Genomic DNA, 19,454 nt, shown 5'->3' with positions numbered 1-19,454 from the left:
AAAGGAGATGAGCAAGATCCTCCCCCCCCCACCCCCCCCCCCACCGCCAGGCCCAAAATAACAAATACCAGCATTGTTGACACAAAAGGGATAATCTTTTATGTATTGATGCTGTTATCTGGTCTATTAAACAAATTATAACTGAGATCAAATGGCAGCAACAAAATTTTTCCCACTTGGAAACTCTAATCAGAATTGTTGTATCCCCATGAAGCTCATTCTAAAGTAGAGGACCATTGCATATTTAATTTGTAGCTGCGCTTCTGATGAAATCTTGCACCTGAAGGGATTTGGATACAAACACACAATTTCTTGAAAGAGTACAAGGAAAAGAATGAACACACAGTTAAGTGGAGAGATTCACAGAGAGGAAAGTCAGAAAGACCTATTGCAGTTCCCTAAAGACAACCAGTTGGAGGACCCCAAAGCTACAAGAGATTCTGGACCAGATCATGGGAGCAACGCATCAGATTCATTTACTTTCTGTGTAAGAAATGGCCTGTTTTCGTATTTGAGTCAGAGTCAAAAAGAAGCCCTCTGCATCTGTGCTGTCAAGCACGTACTTACCTAAAATGGATGGGGGGTGGGGTGGGGGGGGTGGCTTGGGAGGAGGGGGGGGGGAGAAAAAGTCACTGTATATGTGTGAAAAAGAAAAAGTGTGTAGCATGGCTAATGTGATTTATGGTGTGAAAAATAAAAAATTTGAAAAAAAAAAAGCACATATTTACACTAACCTTATGGCATTCACATAGAGCAATCAGGATTATCGAGACAGAACAGAAACCTGGAAGAGCCATTCCAGGGAAGAGGCGGCAAATTTTCTCCTTATGTGGTGGATTATTCTATTCTCTCATTCACAAGCAAAAGAGATGGCATCAGTGCTGTCAAGTGCAATGAATAATTAGTGAGGAGCCCCCTGCTACCTGCAGAACTGCCTTTGTCAAACACAATCTCCATTTTTATTTTGCAACCTGGGTATTGATGGCAAGGCGGGTATTAATTAACCATACCCAATTGCCTTTAAAATCATGCCTTTTGAACTGTTGCAATTGTCTGATTAAGGTACACACATGGGAGTTCCAGGACTTAGCCACAGTGACAGCAAAGGAACAGCAATATATTTTCAGTTCAGAAAAGAACGCGACTTGGAGGTGAACCTGCAGTTGGCAATGTTTTCATGCACTTGAAATATTTGACTTTGGTGGTAAAGATAAGAGGTTTGGGGAATAGCTCAGGAAGTGTGCAGTGCAGATAGTAAATGGTGCAGCTATTGTGTACCATTGTTTTCATGGAGTAAAAACTTCAGTGCCAAAAAGTAGTTTATGTTTCAGACTTTGCCGATTCACATAAAAACGCCTACCTGCTTTTGTATCAGTGTATATTTTCATGGAGTAAAAACTTCAGTGCCAAAAAGTAGTTTATGTTTCAGACTTTGCCGATTCACATAAAAACGCCTACCTGCTTTTGTATCAGTGTATATTTTCATGGAGTAAAAACTTCAGTGCCAAAAAGTAGTTTATGTTTCAGACTTTGCCGATTCACATAAAAACGCCTACCTGCTTTTGTATCAGTGTATATTTCAGCTCTTCAGCGCTTGACGTCCTGCTTTGCGGAAACTGCCAAAATGTTTGGCCTGGAAGTCAGCCTGAAGAAAACTGAGGTCCTCCATCAGCCAGCTCCCCACCATGACTACCAGCCCCCCCCACATCTCCATCGGGCACACAAAACTCAAAACGGTCAACCAGTTTACCTATCTCGGCTGCACCATTTCATCAGATGCAAGGATCGACAATGAGATAGACAACAGACTCGCCAAGGCAAATAGCGCCTTTGGAAGACTACACAAAAGAGTCTGGAAAAACAACCAACTGAAAAACCTCACAAAGATAAGCGTAGACAGAGCCGTTGTCATACCCACACTCCTGTTCAGCTCCGAATCATGGGTCCTCTACCGGCATCACCTACGGCTCCTAGAACGCTTCCACCAGCGTTGTCTCCGCTCCATCCTCAACATCCATTGGAGCGCTTTCATCCCTAACGTCGAAGTACTCGAGATGGCAGAGGTCGACAGCATCGAGTCCACGCTGCTGAAGATCCAGCTGCGCTGGATGGGTCACGTCTCCAGAATGGAGGACCATCGCCTTCCCAAGATCGTGTTATATGGCGAGCTCTCCACTGGCCACCGTGACAGAGGTGCACCAAAGAAAAGGTACAAGGACTGCCTAAAGAAATCTCTTGGTGCCTGCCACATTGACCACCGCCAGTGGGCTGATATCGCCTCAAACCGTGCATCTTGGCGCCTCATAGTTTGGCGGGCAGCAACCTCCTTTGAAGAAGACCGCAGAGCCCACCTCACTGACAAAAGGCAAAGGAGGAAAAACCCAACACCCAACCCCAACCAACCAATTTTCCCCTGCAGCCGCTGCAACCGTGTCTGCCTGTCCCGCATCGGACTTGTCAGCCACAAACGAGCCTGCAGCTGACGTGGACTTTTACCCCCTCCATAAATCTTCATCCGCGAAGCCAAGCCAAAGAAGAAAAAGAATATTTGATGTATCTCATTTTCTATGCCGATTCTCAGAACACTCCCATTAATTCCCTTGCAACCCATTCTCTCTTACACAATTTTAAAAAACTTGTCCATCAACCAGTACATCATTGGGATCTGGGAAAGAACTGAAGTACTTAGGGATGGGGAGGTTCAGCACGAAGGGTCATGATTGAAGCAGGATTACTGTGAGGCAGTGTTGCTGAACCACTCACTAAACCTGTTGAAAAGATGAACCAGAAGCCATAATAAAGCAAGGAGTTGCAATCAAATTCCTTGTATATTTGTATCTACAATCTAACCATTGGGCATGTCAAGACAAGCTTATAATCAAGGGAAATGTAATGTCTAAAGGATGTGGCAATCTTGGCAAAATATCTAGTCACAAAGTTCAAACACATGACAGTGCTCTCAACAAAGAAGGAAAACTTACAACTTGTATAAGCTGATGATCAATTGGAAACTGAACATTATGGTGGCCTCTGCAAAGATATTTTGAAGTTTGAAATAAAATGAAAGATGATAGAAGAGATGTGTATTAAGACTAAATAGTTAAGCATTGTATTATTTGAAAAATGAATATTAAAATGTCCAAGCATATAAATGTACTGCAGTTGTTTTTCCAAGAGTACTTCATTATGTATCTTTACAAACTCTTACTATTCCAGCTACAGTGCAATTTGGCATATAATACAATCTTTATTATCTTGTAAACATTAACCTTGTAAACATTAACCTAACAGTTGAGTAATATTCTATTGAGAATGTTCTATCAGTAACCAACTCAGAGTTTAAGCATTACGTATACTTCCTCAATAAAAGTGCTGACAGATTTTCAAGATAGTGGTTGCTTTTCTTTTATTTCCTTCTCATGAAGCCATGAAGATTTCTGTGAGGATTATTTTTAGACCACCAGGGCTAAATTCACCATAAGCATTTCCTTATTGCTATATTTATAGTTATCTGTTCCATGCATCTTAAGGATATTTGCCTGAAGAGGATGACTTGGAAGTCAGATAAATACAAATGAAGGGAGGAAAGTTTAGGGGAGTCATCAGGGTCAAGATTTTTTTTAAAATTAACACAGAGTTGTGGGTGCCTGGAATGCCTTGCTGGGCTAGTGGTGGAGGCTGAAACATTAGAGGCATTTAAGAGAATCTTAGACGGGCACATGGATGGAGGAAAAGTGGAAGGTTACAGGGTAGGGAGGCTTTAGTACTTTTATTAGAAATATATAGGTTGGCACAACATCGAGGGCCGAAGGGCCTGTTCTGTGCTGTAGTGTTTAAAAAAAGGCATAAATATGATTTTGTTCCTTTGCTCTGAGAAAGTACATGTTAACTCATTAAATATCCCTGCTGGTAAATGGTTCAAATGAAATTTATGATTCGTAGCTAAATGGGGATACATTTCAACCACCACAATTCAGTTCTTTGAAGAGCACAGCTTACATGATGGACATGGAGAGCTGAAAGCCATTTTAAGTCCAGCATTACAACATGATGACAATATCAGATTTATTGTTATCAACAGAATTTGTACTGTTGGGTAAAGGAGATTGAGGTTCTGAAGATTTTAGTTTCTGTTTTGGCCTTTGCTATTGCTTTATTGCAACCCCAAACCACTAAACAACTTTTAATTATATCATTTACACTTCAATATGTAAAGTCTATTCAATGGCAATATTTAACAAGGCTGACACAGAGAGAGAGCGATATGGGAATTCAGGAGGGGCCTAATCAAAACTAGAGAATTTGATGTTAATGCCAACCTGGTTGGAGGGTGATCTCACTCTGGCAGTGCACAAGGCCATAATCAGACATGTCGGCATGGAAATTTGGCATGGAATTGAAATGGGTGGCCACTGGGAGATCTCTGCTATTGAAGAGAACAAGATGAAGATGCTGAATGAAGCGATTTCCCAGTCTCTCCAATAAAATCTCTCCAATACTACACTATCCAGTAGTCTCTCCCCTTCCCCAAGTCTCCTTTCCTCTAGGTTGGTCTTTCTCGCTCTCCCTCCATTCTTTTTCTCCAGCTCAGCATTCACAGGGCCATCCTCCTCCTCTGATCAATTCTCACCTTTCCTATGCACCTCCCCCTGTCCTTTCTTCTCCCTTACCCAATTTTTTTTATCCAGGCACCTGACTGTTTTTTGCTCATACCTTGAGGAAGGACTCAGGCCCAAAATGTTGGTTATATATTTTAACTCATTGGTGCTGTGAGATCTGCAGAAATCCTCCAGCATTTTATCCCCATTATTTGGAGTTCAATAAACTGGAAACACAAACAACCATCAAAAAGTGATGAAATAAATTTTAAAAAACCAGAATGTACATGACTGGGCAGATGGACCCCACAGGAGACTGCTGGACATGTGCAGGAGGGCAGTTGGGTTGTCAGTGCGAGGAAGGTGCACTGAGGGCCTGACCAGGACACTTGCATGGAGGCGAGTCAGTTTGTGCTGAGGACACTAGGATAAAGAGCTGGCTGATGCTGCTCGCCACGGGTGCGACTTTCCTAAAATGTCTCCCTACCCCTGCCTAGTAAGAGTCTTTATTTTCATTAGTATTAGATATATTAGTAAGGCTTTACCTGTAAACTTGGGGGAAGGGGGTTAATTAGTTAGTTAGCGTAGCAGTTAATGCAATGCTGTTACAGGGCCAGCCACCGGGGTTCGAATTTAAATGTAAGTTATGGGAATTACTTGATTAAAGTGAACTTTACATAATTAAGGAGCATAATACTAATTTTTTTTTTAAAAAAATCACTTGCTAATAAGGGCGGCACGGTTGGTGTAGCGGTTAGCGCAATGCCTTTACAGCACCAGCGATTGGCGCTGTAAGGAGTTCGTATGTTCTTTCATGTCTACATGGGTTTTCCCAGGGGCTCTGGTTTCCTCCCATTGTTCTAAATGTACTGGGGATGTAGGTTAATTGGGTGGCATGGGCTCATCGGCCGAAATGTCCTGTTACCGTGCAGTAGGTCTTAATTTATAAGTAAGATTTTAAACTGTGTGCTGGAAAGGATTAGACGATTAGCATAGCGGTTAGCGCAATGGTATTACAGCATCAGCAACTCTGGTTTGAATCCGGCGCCGACTGCAAGGATTTTGTACGTTATCCCCATGACCTGCATGGTTTTTCTCTGAGTGCTCCGGTTTCCTCCCACCCTTCAAAATACAAGGTCTAGGTTAAATGGATGTAATTTAGCTGCATGGATTTAAAATGACTGGAATCAGCTTCTCTCGCAGTATATATAAAAAGAAATGCAGATCGAGATACCCACTCACTCTCTTCACAAGATGATGGAAATCTCACTTGAAATGGATCAGTCTGATTAAAAAAATGTAGCTTTCACTGGTTGAGAGAAATGTCTTTATAGGATTTAAAGCCATTTCATCCAGGTTTGGTTTAAAGTCCCAAATTCCATTCTAATGTACGAGATCCTTCATGCTCTTTTTATATTGCAGTGAGGTTTCAGGTGGAAAACATGGTGGAAGGAGGAAGGTAGTGAGGAGGGAGAATGAGACATCCCGTGATTAGAAACAAGATGGAGTTGAGCAAGATGTGGGCATAACAAGCATTTTTAAAGCAGTGAGTACAAAAGTAAAATAATTAAAAGTTCATCCTAACGAGAACACTTTTAAAACACCCAATTTCCCTTTATACACACACCTACCTTAGAGTTAGAAAAATATCATTAACAGAGCAGGATGAATACTTCCTTATCAAGTTCAACGCCCAGAAACACCCACCACCGGAATTAATCTTTCCCTAAATCACCTTATAACTAACGCCAAACTCCTAACATATATTCTGCTAGCTCTTCTTTCACCAAATCTCTGGGATTGAATCGTGTAACTGAAAAAAAATGAAAAGAACCGCAGATACTGGCAATCTGAAATAAAAACAGAAAATGTTGGAAAGGCTCAGGTGAGGCTGCATCCGTGGAAAATAAAACAGAGTTGACATTCCAGATTGAAGACAATGTTTCTCTAGCTACAGCTGCTACCTGACAGAGTATTTTAAGCATTTTGTGCTTTCATTTCAGGTCCTCACCTGAATTTTTGATGTTTTTGCCCTTTGCTCCCCATACTTTGCCACCAACGACTACATGAATTTCTCCCACCCTTTGGTCCTGGCACAGCTTCTGAACTCAGTGTTCAAGATCACAAGGCAGCCTTCAGTTCATTCGGTGTGCTCAGTCAGCCATCACGAAATTGGTCTGGATCTCACTTAAGCACCATCAGACTGCATTCTCCTGTGTCAATTGCATTCACGTCAATTGGTTCCTTACGAATATTTGTCAGTAAAAGTGGGACAATGTGGTCTTCCACTTTCCAATGACTGACAAGTATTTCGCCTTACCAGCAGCAATTGAGAGATGCATAAACAGATGGGTTAAGTTTAACTCAAAATTTATTAACAATTGTCAGTAATAGAATTAACTCAATAAACTTAAGACCCAAACATAAGCCTTTATGGCAACTAAATACTAATAACACATATTCATAATGTGTATATGGCAAAAAACCCAAACCATTACAGTCCAAGCCCAAATAAAACTTCCAAAACAAAAACATCAAGTAAGTCAGTCAAAAGAACAGTCCACAGAATCTGGTTTCCAGGCGCTGATTTCTTAGTTTAGTTGACCACAGGTCTTTTAGTTGGACCTGGAGAAAGATGACTGTTATCACTGCAGACTTACAACCTTGACAGGGGAATACAAGAGACTTTTCCTGAGTTCCTAATGTGGTAATGACCACCTTTAATTTCTTAACAAAGGGAATTTTCACACAGTGACCTCTTAATCACTAATATGAGGTCTGCACCTCTGAAGCTCTTTTTAGACGTTCTGTCACGAGTTGTCTTCTCCTCCAAAACCCTGTCTTGGGTCTTCTGCCACACAAAGTCCTCCTCTTGAAAGGGGACTGAAGGAGCACAGATCAGGGACACACACACTCACTCACTGGGAGCCAGAGTGACACAAATTGCTGTCACCTGCGGACAAAGCAGCTCAGCCTCCTTCTAACTGAAGCTGCTGGGTGAGCTCTCTGACAGACAGTTCCACATAGCAGTGCTGGCACCCATGAATGAAGCAACTCAGCTTCCTGCCTGATGAAGCTGCCAGGTGAGCACCCACGCACACAGACCGACTGTCTGACCAACCACCATCTGACTAACAGTTCAAACTCAGCACACTGGGCTCTTCAACTGCCCCAGAGTGTGCCTTCAGCTGTCCTGATTGGCGGAGAGGGGTTGACAACAGTGGGCACGCTCTCCACAAGTCCATCGGCTTCAGCAAGGGGCTCTCATGCTCCTGACAGCTGTCAATTCTCCCAGCACAAGGCTCTCATGCTCCAAGCAGCTGTTTGTTTTTTCAGCACGCTGCTTCAGTGCTTCCCACAGCTCCTCTCTCTACCCCGCTGCATATTCAGTCCTGTCCCTGGTCCGAAAATAAAGCTGTCCAGGGTCCAAAACACAAGGCAAAGTTATCCTCTTCTCTAGACCTTAAACTGCATGACATAGTATCTCACCCATCTCCTTTCACACTATGCAGTTCAATTTATCCAGGAGACATGACTCTTGTTCTTTTTACACTTTCCATGCACAGAATACCACCTCCATCTAAGCCATCATCATTTTACATTCCCCTTACCTTCAGAGCTACTTCAGTGCCAGAGATTCAAACTTACAAATGTCATTCTTTAAATGTGCTCCTGTGTCAATTTTTTGTCTGTCCTATCTTTGACATGGCAGATGTACATTCTCCTTTCAAAGACTCTCTTCCATTGCCAACTCAGCAGGTCCACTCTCAATTTCACCAGTCCCTGTTCAATAATTAGCACAATGGTTCTTCTTCCCACTAGGGGAATATCAGTTTTGAACACAGCCAACAACAGGACTAACTTTAAATAAAAAGAGGAATCTGGAAACCAATGATAACACCATCTTGAGATAAACTGAAATAAAGGAACATGAATAGATATTGCAACCCAAGTTAGAAGCTGTCTTTAACAGGCAATGGAGTGAATAGGATGAATTGACATAACTCATTCATGAAACTGTGACATTTCCAATGATGTGACTTCATGATGCTCTTCAACTAAACAGAGTCATCCACAAGCAAAATCCTATGAAGCATGATCAACAGAACAAATTAAGGGAGTTAAGATGCCGGTTGATTGATTCCTGGTCTCTTCACTGCATTTTACCAACATAAACAATGTTAGAAAGATAAAACAGACTTCAAGCAATCATAACCAGACACTTGCAGATTCCTGAGAAACATAATTGTGTTTCAAACTTGTAGGCTAAGAGGGTGTAATTTTAAAGAGAACCTGCTTGAATATTTTTTTTTCCCCATGATCACCGAATCCACAAATAGATCCTACACTAGCCACCCCAATGTAACCTCAAGAACTTTCTTGGCCCGGACTCCTCTTGCTCATTGCAACCTGCTCCTCTTAGCACCTAAAGGCACAGAGCTTCAGCTCTACAGGATGCAATTCAACACTGCTTATCGATGATATTGTCAAACACAAACCCAACACCCAGGCAAAAATGAGGTGCTGTTTTCTTCCAGCCAAATATTGGAAACAATTGCTTTAGCCCTTTCCAATTTTCACTATTCCTCCCAATAATTTCACAGGTTGATTCAGAATGTTCAAACTATTCCACCTCAGTTTATTTTTTGCTCCATTTCTCATCATCATTAACATTGCCTGCCAGGGCTTCTGAAAATTATTGCTCTTTATCCAATTTTTACAGAAACTTATCCATGCCCAATCTGACAAGATGCCTCCTTGACCAGAATCTGAATTTATTTTCATGAACATGTCACAAAATTTGTTGTTTTGCAGAAGCGTTACAGGCACAAACATTGCTATAAATTACATTTTAAAAATAAGTAAATCAATGCAAAATAAGAGAAAGTGAAGTAGCATCTGTGGTTCAGAAATCTGATGGCAGAGGGGAAAAAAAGCTGTGTTTGTGCCACTGGGTGTTTGTTTTCAGGCTCCTGGACCTCCTTCCCGGTGGTAGCAATATGAAGAGGCACGGCCTTGGGGGGGGGGTATGAGTCCTCGTGGATAGAGGCTGCTTTATAAAAACATTGCCTCTTTTAAATGTCCTCAGTGGAGTGAAGATTGATGCCTATGATGGCACTGGCCAAGTTCACAACCCTCTGTAGTCTTTCTCTGCCAAGTGCATCAGCACCTTTATACCAGACCATGATGCAACCAGTCAGAATGCTCTCTACAGTACACCTGTTGAAATTTGCAGAAGTCTTGAATGACATACCAAAATCTTCCCAACTTCCTCATGCCTTCTTCGTGACTGCATCGACATGGAGTCCCCAGGACAGGTCTTCAGAGATGTTGACACCTAGGAATCTGAGGTTCTTTCTACTGCTGACCTCTCAATGAGGACTAGTTCATGTCGTGTACTCCTGATTTCCCCTTCCTGAAGTCCACTATGTGACTGTAATGTTGTTGTGACACTATTTAACCAGCTGATCTACCTCCCTCCTGTACGTTCCCTCATTACCATCTTTGATTCTATCGATAATTGTGGTGTCATCGGCAAATTTGTAGATGGCATTTGAATTGTGCTTAGCTACACGTTGCTTCGGATACGTCACTAGCAGTGACCGGCACAGCTCCCCGACACAGGTAAGTACGGAACCGCGACAGATGTCAAGGATTCAGATGCAGAAGGGGATGCCGAGGCCCAGGGTTTGAAGCTTGTTGACTAGTATTGAGCACATGATAATGTGGAAAGCTGCGCTGTAGTCAATGAAGCCTGATGTACTTGCTGCTGTTGTCTAGGTGATCCAGAGCTGTGGCGAGCCAGTGAGATTGCATCAGTTGTGGAGTGATTGCAATTGTAAGCAAATTGCAGTTAGTCGAGATCTTTACTGAGGTATGTTAATTTTGGCCATGACCAACCTCTCAAAACATTTGATCACAGTGGATGTGAGAGCAGCTGGATGATGGTCATTAAGGCAGTTCACACTACTCTTCATGGGCACTGGTATAATTGATGCCCTTTTGAAGCAGGTGGGAACCACCAATTGCAGCAATGAGAGACTGAAAATGTTCGTGAACACTCCGGCTAGTTGGTTAGCACAGTTTTCGATACCCTGCCCAGTAGATAATCAGGGTCTGATGCCTTGCAAGGATTCACCCTTTTAAAGGATGTTCTAACATCAGCCTCAGAGACAGATATCACAGGGTCATCAGCTTCAGTAGGAGTTCTCATTGGTACCATTGACTTTCCACCTTTAAACTGTGGCTCATCCAAAAGCTCAGCTGCTCACTTTGTCAGGTACAAACAACAGGAGGCCAGTTGAAATGGTTTTCATCTAACCAGCAGGTCTGGGGAAGGGGAGGGCAGCATGGTGGTGGTCAGTGTATAGATGTAGGTTGGTGTTCAAAGAAGAACCTCTCTACTCTGTGACTCTGGTACAGCCTGCATCTTTAGTGCAGACCAGATTTTCCCATTTCACTGCACTCCCAAATACAACAATCTGCTCAATGAGTTTCCATGCTTTCCATTCCTATTCTCCCTTTAGTTCCTTGGATTTGGCTGAAGAAGGGATCACTACTAATGACACAAATATGTATTTGGAGACAGATTTTGCCCTACCAGATGCCGCTTTTTTCAGCTTTAGTTCCACTTCTACAAACCCAGCCAATTCCTTTCCTTATGCCAGTTTTACCATGGCTCTTCTATATCCTATAAATGAGGTGCCTAGAGTGTACAACATTCTTAACATTCATTTCATTTATGTACATTTATGTAATAAAAACAGTGTAATATTACACAAAATTTGCTTTAGTCTGCAGAAAGGCAGACAAATTCACCTTCAGTAGAAATTACCTGCCACCTCTTACAGTCAGAGAAAGAGAAGCAAAAGAGTTTCTCCCCCCCACCCCAAATCCCGAGTCACTGAAGCCCATGGATTCACCTCCAGCACTCCTGAAGCCTCCTCAACCACACACACTCCAGTCCAAACCACTGGCAACCTGAGCTCCAGATCCAAATCTCCGAATCGTTCAGGAAGCCTTCAGCGCCCTCGGCACCTTCTCAAATCCCGCTTCCAACACCTGGTAATCCTTCAGGTACTTTTGAGCCAGTCCCCAGGAGTCCGCAGCCTGGTCTCTGTCTGACTGAAGATGCTAGCAGCCCACAGCCTGCATCGGTTCCTCGACTTGAGTCACCAACAGCCTGCCACCTGTGTATTTTTCCAGTCGCAGAGCTCCTCACTGGTCCATTGCCATGATCGCTACCCTATGGATCATCTCCTCTGCTTCTCTTCTCTCAAATGGGGTGGGGGTGTTCTCCCCGTTTACTGCTGCCCTGCGCCTGCTTCCACAAAGTCTACGACCCTTTGCACCAGTGATGTCCAGGGCATTTGATCAACTATAAACAATTTAATTTGTTGCTTACTAGTGCATGCATTATTTTCCAATATTGGACAAAATCCATCAGTGCAAGTTGCTATTTAACGGACAAGTTTAACTTGACTTGATATTCCCATAGTTTACAGCCTTGCTGTTCATTCCCTAATGCCTTCCATTCAGTATGTCAAAATATTTTAAGGAGTTCCATCATATTTTTTATTTTAAAAATTCTTTACAGATCTTATTAATTTGTTGATGTCAGAATGTACTTTTACTTGTAGTGAAGGAACAGCAAGTTCTGATGAAAGCAATAGTGGGCAAAAGATTTTTGGAGTCAGAACAAGTGAGGAAGCTCCATTAACAGCTGATGCCTTGTCAACTACTGGGCTAGGAGCCAAAACAACATTCCAGGCGCTGGAACTCAGAATAAAGTACCAACAGCCTGCACACTGAAAATTAGACACTTTCCTTTCTGTGCACATTCACTGTGCCAAGTGCTTTCAGAATGACTGTGATTTCATTTTAATCAATAATTAAACTCCAAAACAATTACCTTGACAATCGATTTATAAAATAAATTGAAATACTAACCTTTGAAACTGAATTTGCTGAGAGGATTTGCTGGTCTTGAGCAAGTGGAGAAGCAACAGGGAGTAGAATGCCAGCTGCACCAAAGTCTGAAGGTTCAGCTTCATTACAGTCAGTTTGAAAAGTGGCCTTCACTAATTGACAATTACATTCACTTGTCCATTTTAATCCAGAATCATTAGCTGCTGATACAAAGAGATTGGATTCTTTGTCACATTCCAATTTACAGCCCTGGCCTGGAAGACAATAATGGTTCTTGAAGACATCATTGGGAACTTTGGAGCTCTGTTGCAGGGAACTTCTTTCTAAAGATTCATTTTCTTCCTTCGCTGGCAAACCACAAAAAATACCATCACATTGTGGCTGGATAAGAGGTGTTTTATAGTAATTTTTAAAGTCACTCCATAGATCACTGCTTCCTTCCTCTTTGAAGGCATTCAGTACTTCTTTTGAAAAAGGATCTTGCTGCTTATCCTCCACTGAAACAGCCCCATTTAAAGTGTGCTTCATGTCTGAAATGGCATACTCCATGTAGCTTACTGGATCAGCAACATTTGTTTCATTTGGGTCCAATGCTTTAGAACTGTTTTCTAATATTGTTGTTGTCGTCTTTGACGATTTCCTCAAGACACTCTTAATTTACAAATGAGTTTTTGACATCTAATCCCGTCATCCAATGGAACAGAAACTTCCACAGTTCCATTTATTTCACGGAACATTCTCTCATGCTTTACAAAAATGTTATCTGCATTCTGATTTTCTTCATCACATGGCAAAGATGCAGCTGGTGATCTTTCCTGCTGCGCGATAAAAGCAGTTATGTTGATGGCGGATAGTAATTGTAAGCATCACTCTGAAGTTATAAATGCAAAGATAAATTGGAAATTGTTCATGATGGATTGGGCAGTTCTGGAATAAAATCAGAAAATCATTTTCAGGATTCTGTCTCCAAGTATATGTAACTCAATACACTTCATATCAGTTTAAGCTAAAAACAATTTGGAGTTCAAAAAAGTAAAACAGTAAAATGAATTTGTCACCAGTCTTTGTCATCTATCAGTGCCATTGCTTTGTAGAAAAATGGGTGCTGATTTGAAGACAGCATTCATGCGACATGGATGTACCCTTGAGGTTACTTCGCGATTAGCGGTTTTATAGGTTAGTCTCTTCCCCCATCATGTATGACAAACTAATTGTTCTGTTTTCACCTGACTTTCAGGATTTATATCAATAGCCTCCATCAGACTGCTCAAATAAAACCAAAATAAATTAAACATTCTCTGCATTGTTGAAATATCAGACTTTGAATCATGCAAGAAAACAAAAGGTTATTCTAACGTACCAAATTCAATTCCAGCACATCAGCCATTTTTTTTTAAAATACCAGTCCATTTGAAAAGTCCTCTCAAAAATTAAGAATGGGCAATGTGAGCCATTGAGAAAATCCTGAAAGCCAAGGCATGAGGCAGGGCAAAAGCTAGAAAACATACCACAATCAAGCTCAACCTTCCTCTCCTGGACCCAGTATGATGAAGTCTGAGGAAATTTGGCATGTTGTCAAATACACTATTAAACATCTACAGGTGTACCGTGGAAAGAAAACTGACTGGTTGCATCATGGCCTAGTTTGGAAATTCAAGTGCTCAGGAGTTAGGAACAAATGCTACAGAAAGAAGCAAACAGAGTCAAGTCCATGGAATGAAACAGGAAAGAGCACACACGGTGATTGAAGTAAAAACACAAAGCTGGAGAAATTCTGCAGGTCAAACAGTGTATTTTATAGAGAAAAGATAAAGATACATAACCAATATTTTGGGCTTGAGCCCTTCATCAAGGTATGAGAAAAATGTAGGTAGACGCTTGAATACAATGGTGGCAAGGGATGGAGGAGCAGGGGAGAAACACAGGCAAAAAGTAACAGGTGGATAAGGGAGGGATGCCACAAAAAAAATGGGGGGGGGGGAATCTGTGATTGGAAAGGGAAGCAGGTGGAGAGCTGGAGGAAAGGAGACAGAGGTATAGGGAAGAGAGGGAGAACGGGGAGTGATCTAGCAGAAACCAGAGAAGTCGATGTTAATGCCATCTGGTTGGAGTGTTATGTGCTGCTCCTCTAATTTATGGGTGGCTTTGGTTTGGCAGTGCCTGAGGCCATGGACAGACATGTTGGTGTGGGAGTGGGGCGCAGAATTAAATGGTTGGCCAGCGAGACATCCCCGTCATTGATGCGGACAAAGCAAAGCGATTTCCCAGTCTGCGTCCAGTCTCGCTGATGTAGAGAAGGCCACAACGAGAGCTCTGGATGCAGTAGATGACTCCCGCAGATTCATGTGAAATGTTGCCTCAGTTGGAAGGACTATTTGGGGCCCTAAATGATGGAGAGCGAGGAGGTTTGAGCGCAAGTGTGGCACTTCCAGCAGTCACAGGGGCAGGTACCAAGGGGCAAATAATGAGAAGGAATGAATGGACGAGGGAGAAAATGGTCCCTACAGAAGGTGGAGAGAAGAGGTGTCAAGTGGTGGGAGCAAGCTGTAGGTGAAGGAAACATTGAATATATACTTATAGTCAATACATCACAGGTTCAAATTTCCCATTCATTGAAGACATCTATATGAGGCACAGCGGCAAGAAGGAGGATAACAAAGGATGTCTATCACCTTGATCACAACCTCTTCTCATTGCTACATTCAGGAAGAAGCCTGAAGTCCAGCATCTTTAGGTATAAGTTTTTTTTTCCAAGTTATCAGGCTCGAACCTCTCTGTTACTCCAATCATATTTCTTTGGCTTGGCTTCGCGGATGAAGATTTATGGAGGGGGTAAAAGTCCACGTCAGCTGCAGGCTCGTTTGTGGCTGACAAGTCCGATGCGGGACAGCCAATCATATACTTCAAAGGCAAATGAGTTACTATTGGAGTTTTTCTTTTTCAAAGTACCTGTTAGGCAGCAATAAGAAAGAATTTCTGTGCACATTTAAATTGCACTTATCTCTATGACAATCAACTCATTTGTTGTCATCTTCTATGGCTCTCAGCAATAAGGCTAGTGGGAGTAGACATTTTGGATGATATTCCTAGCTACAGACAAGTCCTACCACTGAATACCCAGAGAAGTTCTGATCAATAACACTGGACAACAATTTTTTCAAAAGTTTAGCTTCCTGAAAACAAATTATGGATTATGATAAACAGCTTCAAGATGAACACAAATATAATTTCAGATTTGCTGTATCACACAGGAAGTTGGAGAAACATTAGCTTTTATCGAATTTAGCATGTTTAATTACATAATGATGCTGACATATTACCTTAGTTCAACTGACTTAAAAGCGTTTTACTGCTGATTTTCATTTGTACTCAGCATCTGATACCTCTCATGTCAGAGTCTAACAATAGTCGCCCAGCATTGATGGATTCTAATTGCTTTGATACTGTTTTTCCATGCTTGCAATTTCCTGGTGAAACCTTTCACCATGTTTGTTACCGACTGCACCAAGAAGTCGTCAAAGGGCAAAAAAATGAGTTTTCAAATGATATTTTGCACTTCATGGTTTTGTCTGCTTGAAGAAGACTGAAAATTTCAGGCAATCACAAAAATAGGTTGTATCTAAAAAAAAATGATAAGTGATAATAATTTTTTACGTGATTTTCATGGTCAGCAGCTCAAAAATCCATAAAATACACCCTAAAGTGTTCAGAAAGCAATTTTTTTGTTGTTCAGTGTATGTTTTATTAAGATCTGTCTTGATGGTTAAAAAAAAGCAGATGACATAGGCTTGGATAATCTGATATTGTTGGAGGGAGCTCAATAAAAATGTTGTACATATAATGATATCTTAACAAGGTCAATTTCAGTTCAAGACCAAGTCCCATCTCAACAGGAAGCCCTCACATGAATGAATACAACAAAATTCCTCACTAAGTTGGGATAGTTCTTCCTCAGCAAGATAAATTGATCAGTTTTTTTTTTAAACACTTACAGGTAGCATTTTAATTTTAAATAGACATCCAATCTGCAATTCGGAATCCAAGCACATTCAATAAATATTTGCTAATGAATAAACTTTAAAACAACTTATAAGTTGGGAGGAGTCACGTGATGGAGTAGTGGCCGGACGGTGAACTCCAGCCCTCTCCAGAAAAGTCGGGAAAAACAAGAGAAAACACAAAGGCACAGAAATAAAAGTTACAGAAAAGTGAGTATAAAGGTGGAAAGAAGATGGCGACAAAAAAAGAAAAGTCGAAAGCAACGGTAAGAAGAGAGGAAGAGAAGACAAAGGAGGAAAAAGGTGAAGGCCTTACCTGTCCGAAGAGGCTCGCTGCGGAGAGAGAAACCCGCTCCCTCAGGTCGGTAAATAATGGACTACAAAAATGGCTCGCAGAGCCGAACAAAAGTGCACAACCGCGCATGCGCGAAACTTCGCGCATGCGCGATGCGAATGAAAAAAAACACACCGACGGGAGGGGGGACCAGCTGGGGAGTCGATCTCCACAGCCGGCAACGACAGCTGCAGAACACCTGCAGCAAGAAGAGACCACAGAAGACAATAGAAACAAGATAGAAGAGGAGGAAAGGGCAACAAAGAAACAACAGATGGTCAACCCAGAGGAAGAAGAAGAGGAAGAGTATGGTGAAATAGAAGAAGAAAAGAGAGGCAAGGTAAAGGATATACTTGCTCTTATTAGAGGATACATGGAATCATTTAAAGAATGGCAAACACAGGAATTTAAGGATTTAAGAAAAAGAATAAACAACACAGAGGAGAAAATAATTAAAATGGAGATGACCTTAACAGAAATGGGAAAAAAAATGGACAAGATGGAAGAGCGGGCAGTAGCAGCAGAAATGGAGGTAGAAGACTTAAAAAAGAAATTGGAGAAATCTAATAAAAAAACTAAAGAGACACAAGAACTACTAGCTCAAAAAATAGATACAATGGAAAACCATAACAGAAGAAATAACATAAAGATAGTGGGCCTTAAGGAAGATGAAGAAGGCAAGAATATGAGGGAGTTTATAAAAGAGTGGATCCCTAAGACCCTAGGATGTCCAGAACTACAGCATGAAATGGAAATAGAAAGGGCACATAGAGTATTGGCCTCTAAACCACAACCACAACAAAAACCAAGATCTATTGTAGTAAAATTCCTAAGATATACTACAAGAGAAAAGGTACTGGAGAAGACAATGGAAAAAGTAAGAGAGGGCAACAAACCACTGGAGTATAAAGGGCAAAAAATCTTCATTTATCCAGATATAAGTTTTGAACTCCTAAAGAAGAGAAAAGAGTTCAATACAGCAAAGGCGATTTTATGGAAGAAAGGGTATAAATTTATACTAAAGCATCCAGCGGTATTGAAAATATTTATTCCAGGACAGCAAAACAGACTATTCTCGGATCCAGAAGAAGCACGAAAATTTGCAGAACAATTACAAAAATAGACTGAGGGAGGAAGACGGGTAATGAGAGTTAAAATGATCACGACTGATATGTATGTGGGTAAAGACAAAAATAGACTGAGGGATGAAGACGGGTAATGAGAGTAAAAATGATCACGATTGATATGTATGCAGGTAAAGAGGTATAAGAGTGAATAGAGACAATGAGCATACATGAATGTATCTGTACTTAGAGGAAAATATAGATAGTATAGACAAGAATTAATAAGGGAAGGTAATGGAATAGAGAGAATAAGGAGGGAATTAAAAGAGGGACCTTTGTGACATATGAAAAGTGAAATCTTTTCTGGGGGAGGCGGGGTGGGGGGAAATAGCGGTCACTGCACAATCAGTTGACGCTTGCGAGTGGATTCGCAAATCCAAATGGAGAGGGGAGATGTGGTTGTCCGACAAGGGATAAAGGACAACTCAGGAGGTGAAGGGGAGATTGGGGATAAATAAGATAGAAATAGGAGAATAAGGAAAATGTTAGATGTTGTAGGAATGTTGTCTTATAAAGAGTTGAAAATAAGAAAACAGAAATGGAAAAGGAGGAAAGGTAATGATGGAAAAACGGAAAGAGAAGATAAACAAAATATAAAAGGGCTACGCTGAACTATATGTCTTTAAATATTAATGGAATACATAACCAAATTAAAAGGAAGAAACTACCAAATTTAAATGAATAAATGTATTCCATTAGAAAAAAATAACATATTGGTTAAGAAATAATATTGAAATATTCGAACAAGTATAGGAGCCTTACATTAAATACAATAGCGAAAACCTACCGGGGACAAACATTACCTAAGTTGATGGAAGGAGAAGGAAAGAAAAGAATGGACTCAGTAGAATTTCTGGTGTAATTTTGTTGAATGACAACATTGTCTGACTGGATTAATGCAACCTAGATTGTATACCTAAAATGGATGAGAGGGGGGGGTGGGGGGGTGGTTTGGGAGGAAAGAGGGGGGGGGGGAGAAAAAGTCACTGTATATGTGTGAAAAGAAATAGTGTATATCATGGCTAATGTGATTTATGGTGTGAAAAATAAAAAAATTTAAAAAAAAAACAAAAAAAAAACAACTTATAAGTTCCCATCACATACAAAAGAAATCATTACACAAAGTGTCTTTGTTTTTAGTTTAGCTAGTTTCCAAAGTAAAATAAAATTAATTTTGTCCCTTCTTCCATCTCAGATTCAGATTTCAAAATACGGTACACAGCCCATACATGTAAACAAATAAAGAATTGTAAACTTGATTAATGTAAACAAACTATAACAGAGAGAATTTTTAAAAAATGAAGTGCAAGAGTCCTTAAAAGAGTTCATGATTGGGTGTTGTTGTGGAGTCTGATGGTGAAGGGGTAGCAGCTGTTTCTGAACCTGGTGGTTTGAGTCTTGTAGCCCCTATACCTCTATATACCCCTGGTATACCCTATACCAGCAGCGAGAAAAATGTGTGTGCTGGGTG

The 19,454-nt window shown here is 41.1% G+C and overlaps 1 protein-coding gene across 3 annotated transcripts in view; it reads right to left on the bottom strand.

Moving 5' to 3' along the window:
- LOC138753499 (uncharacterized) overlaps window positions 1–19,454 on the bottom strand; it is a 54,144-nt gene that overhangs the window by 32,690 nt on the left and 2,000 nt on the right. For 2 of the 3 annotated variants that reach the window (XM_069916586.1, XM_069916583.1), the window contains exon 2: window positions 12,549–13,454. In XM_069916586.1, the coding sequence (XP_069772687.1) occupies window positions 12,549–13,076 (528 nt within the window). In that variant the 5' untranslated portion in view covers window positions 13,077–13,454. Of the gene's footprint in view, window positions 1–12,548; window positions 13,455–15,199; window positions 15,477–19,454 lie in introns of all 3 variants that reach the window. The other variant, XM_069916585.1, reaches the window with a different exon arrangement.

The sequence above is a fragment of the Narcine bancroftii genome, chromosome 2 (assembly GCF_036971445.1).
Source record: "Narcine bancroftii isolate sNarBan1 chromosome 2, sNarBan1.hap1, whole genome shotgun sequence".
NCBI classification, from domain to species: Eukaryota; Metazoa; Chordata; class Chondrichthyes; order Torpediniformes; family Narcinidae; genus Narcine; species Narcine bancroftii.
This window is presented reverse-complemented; position numbering and strand designations above follow the sequence as displayed.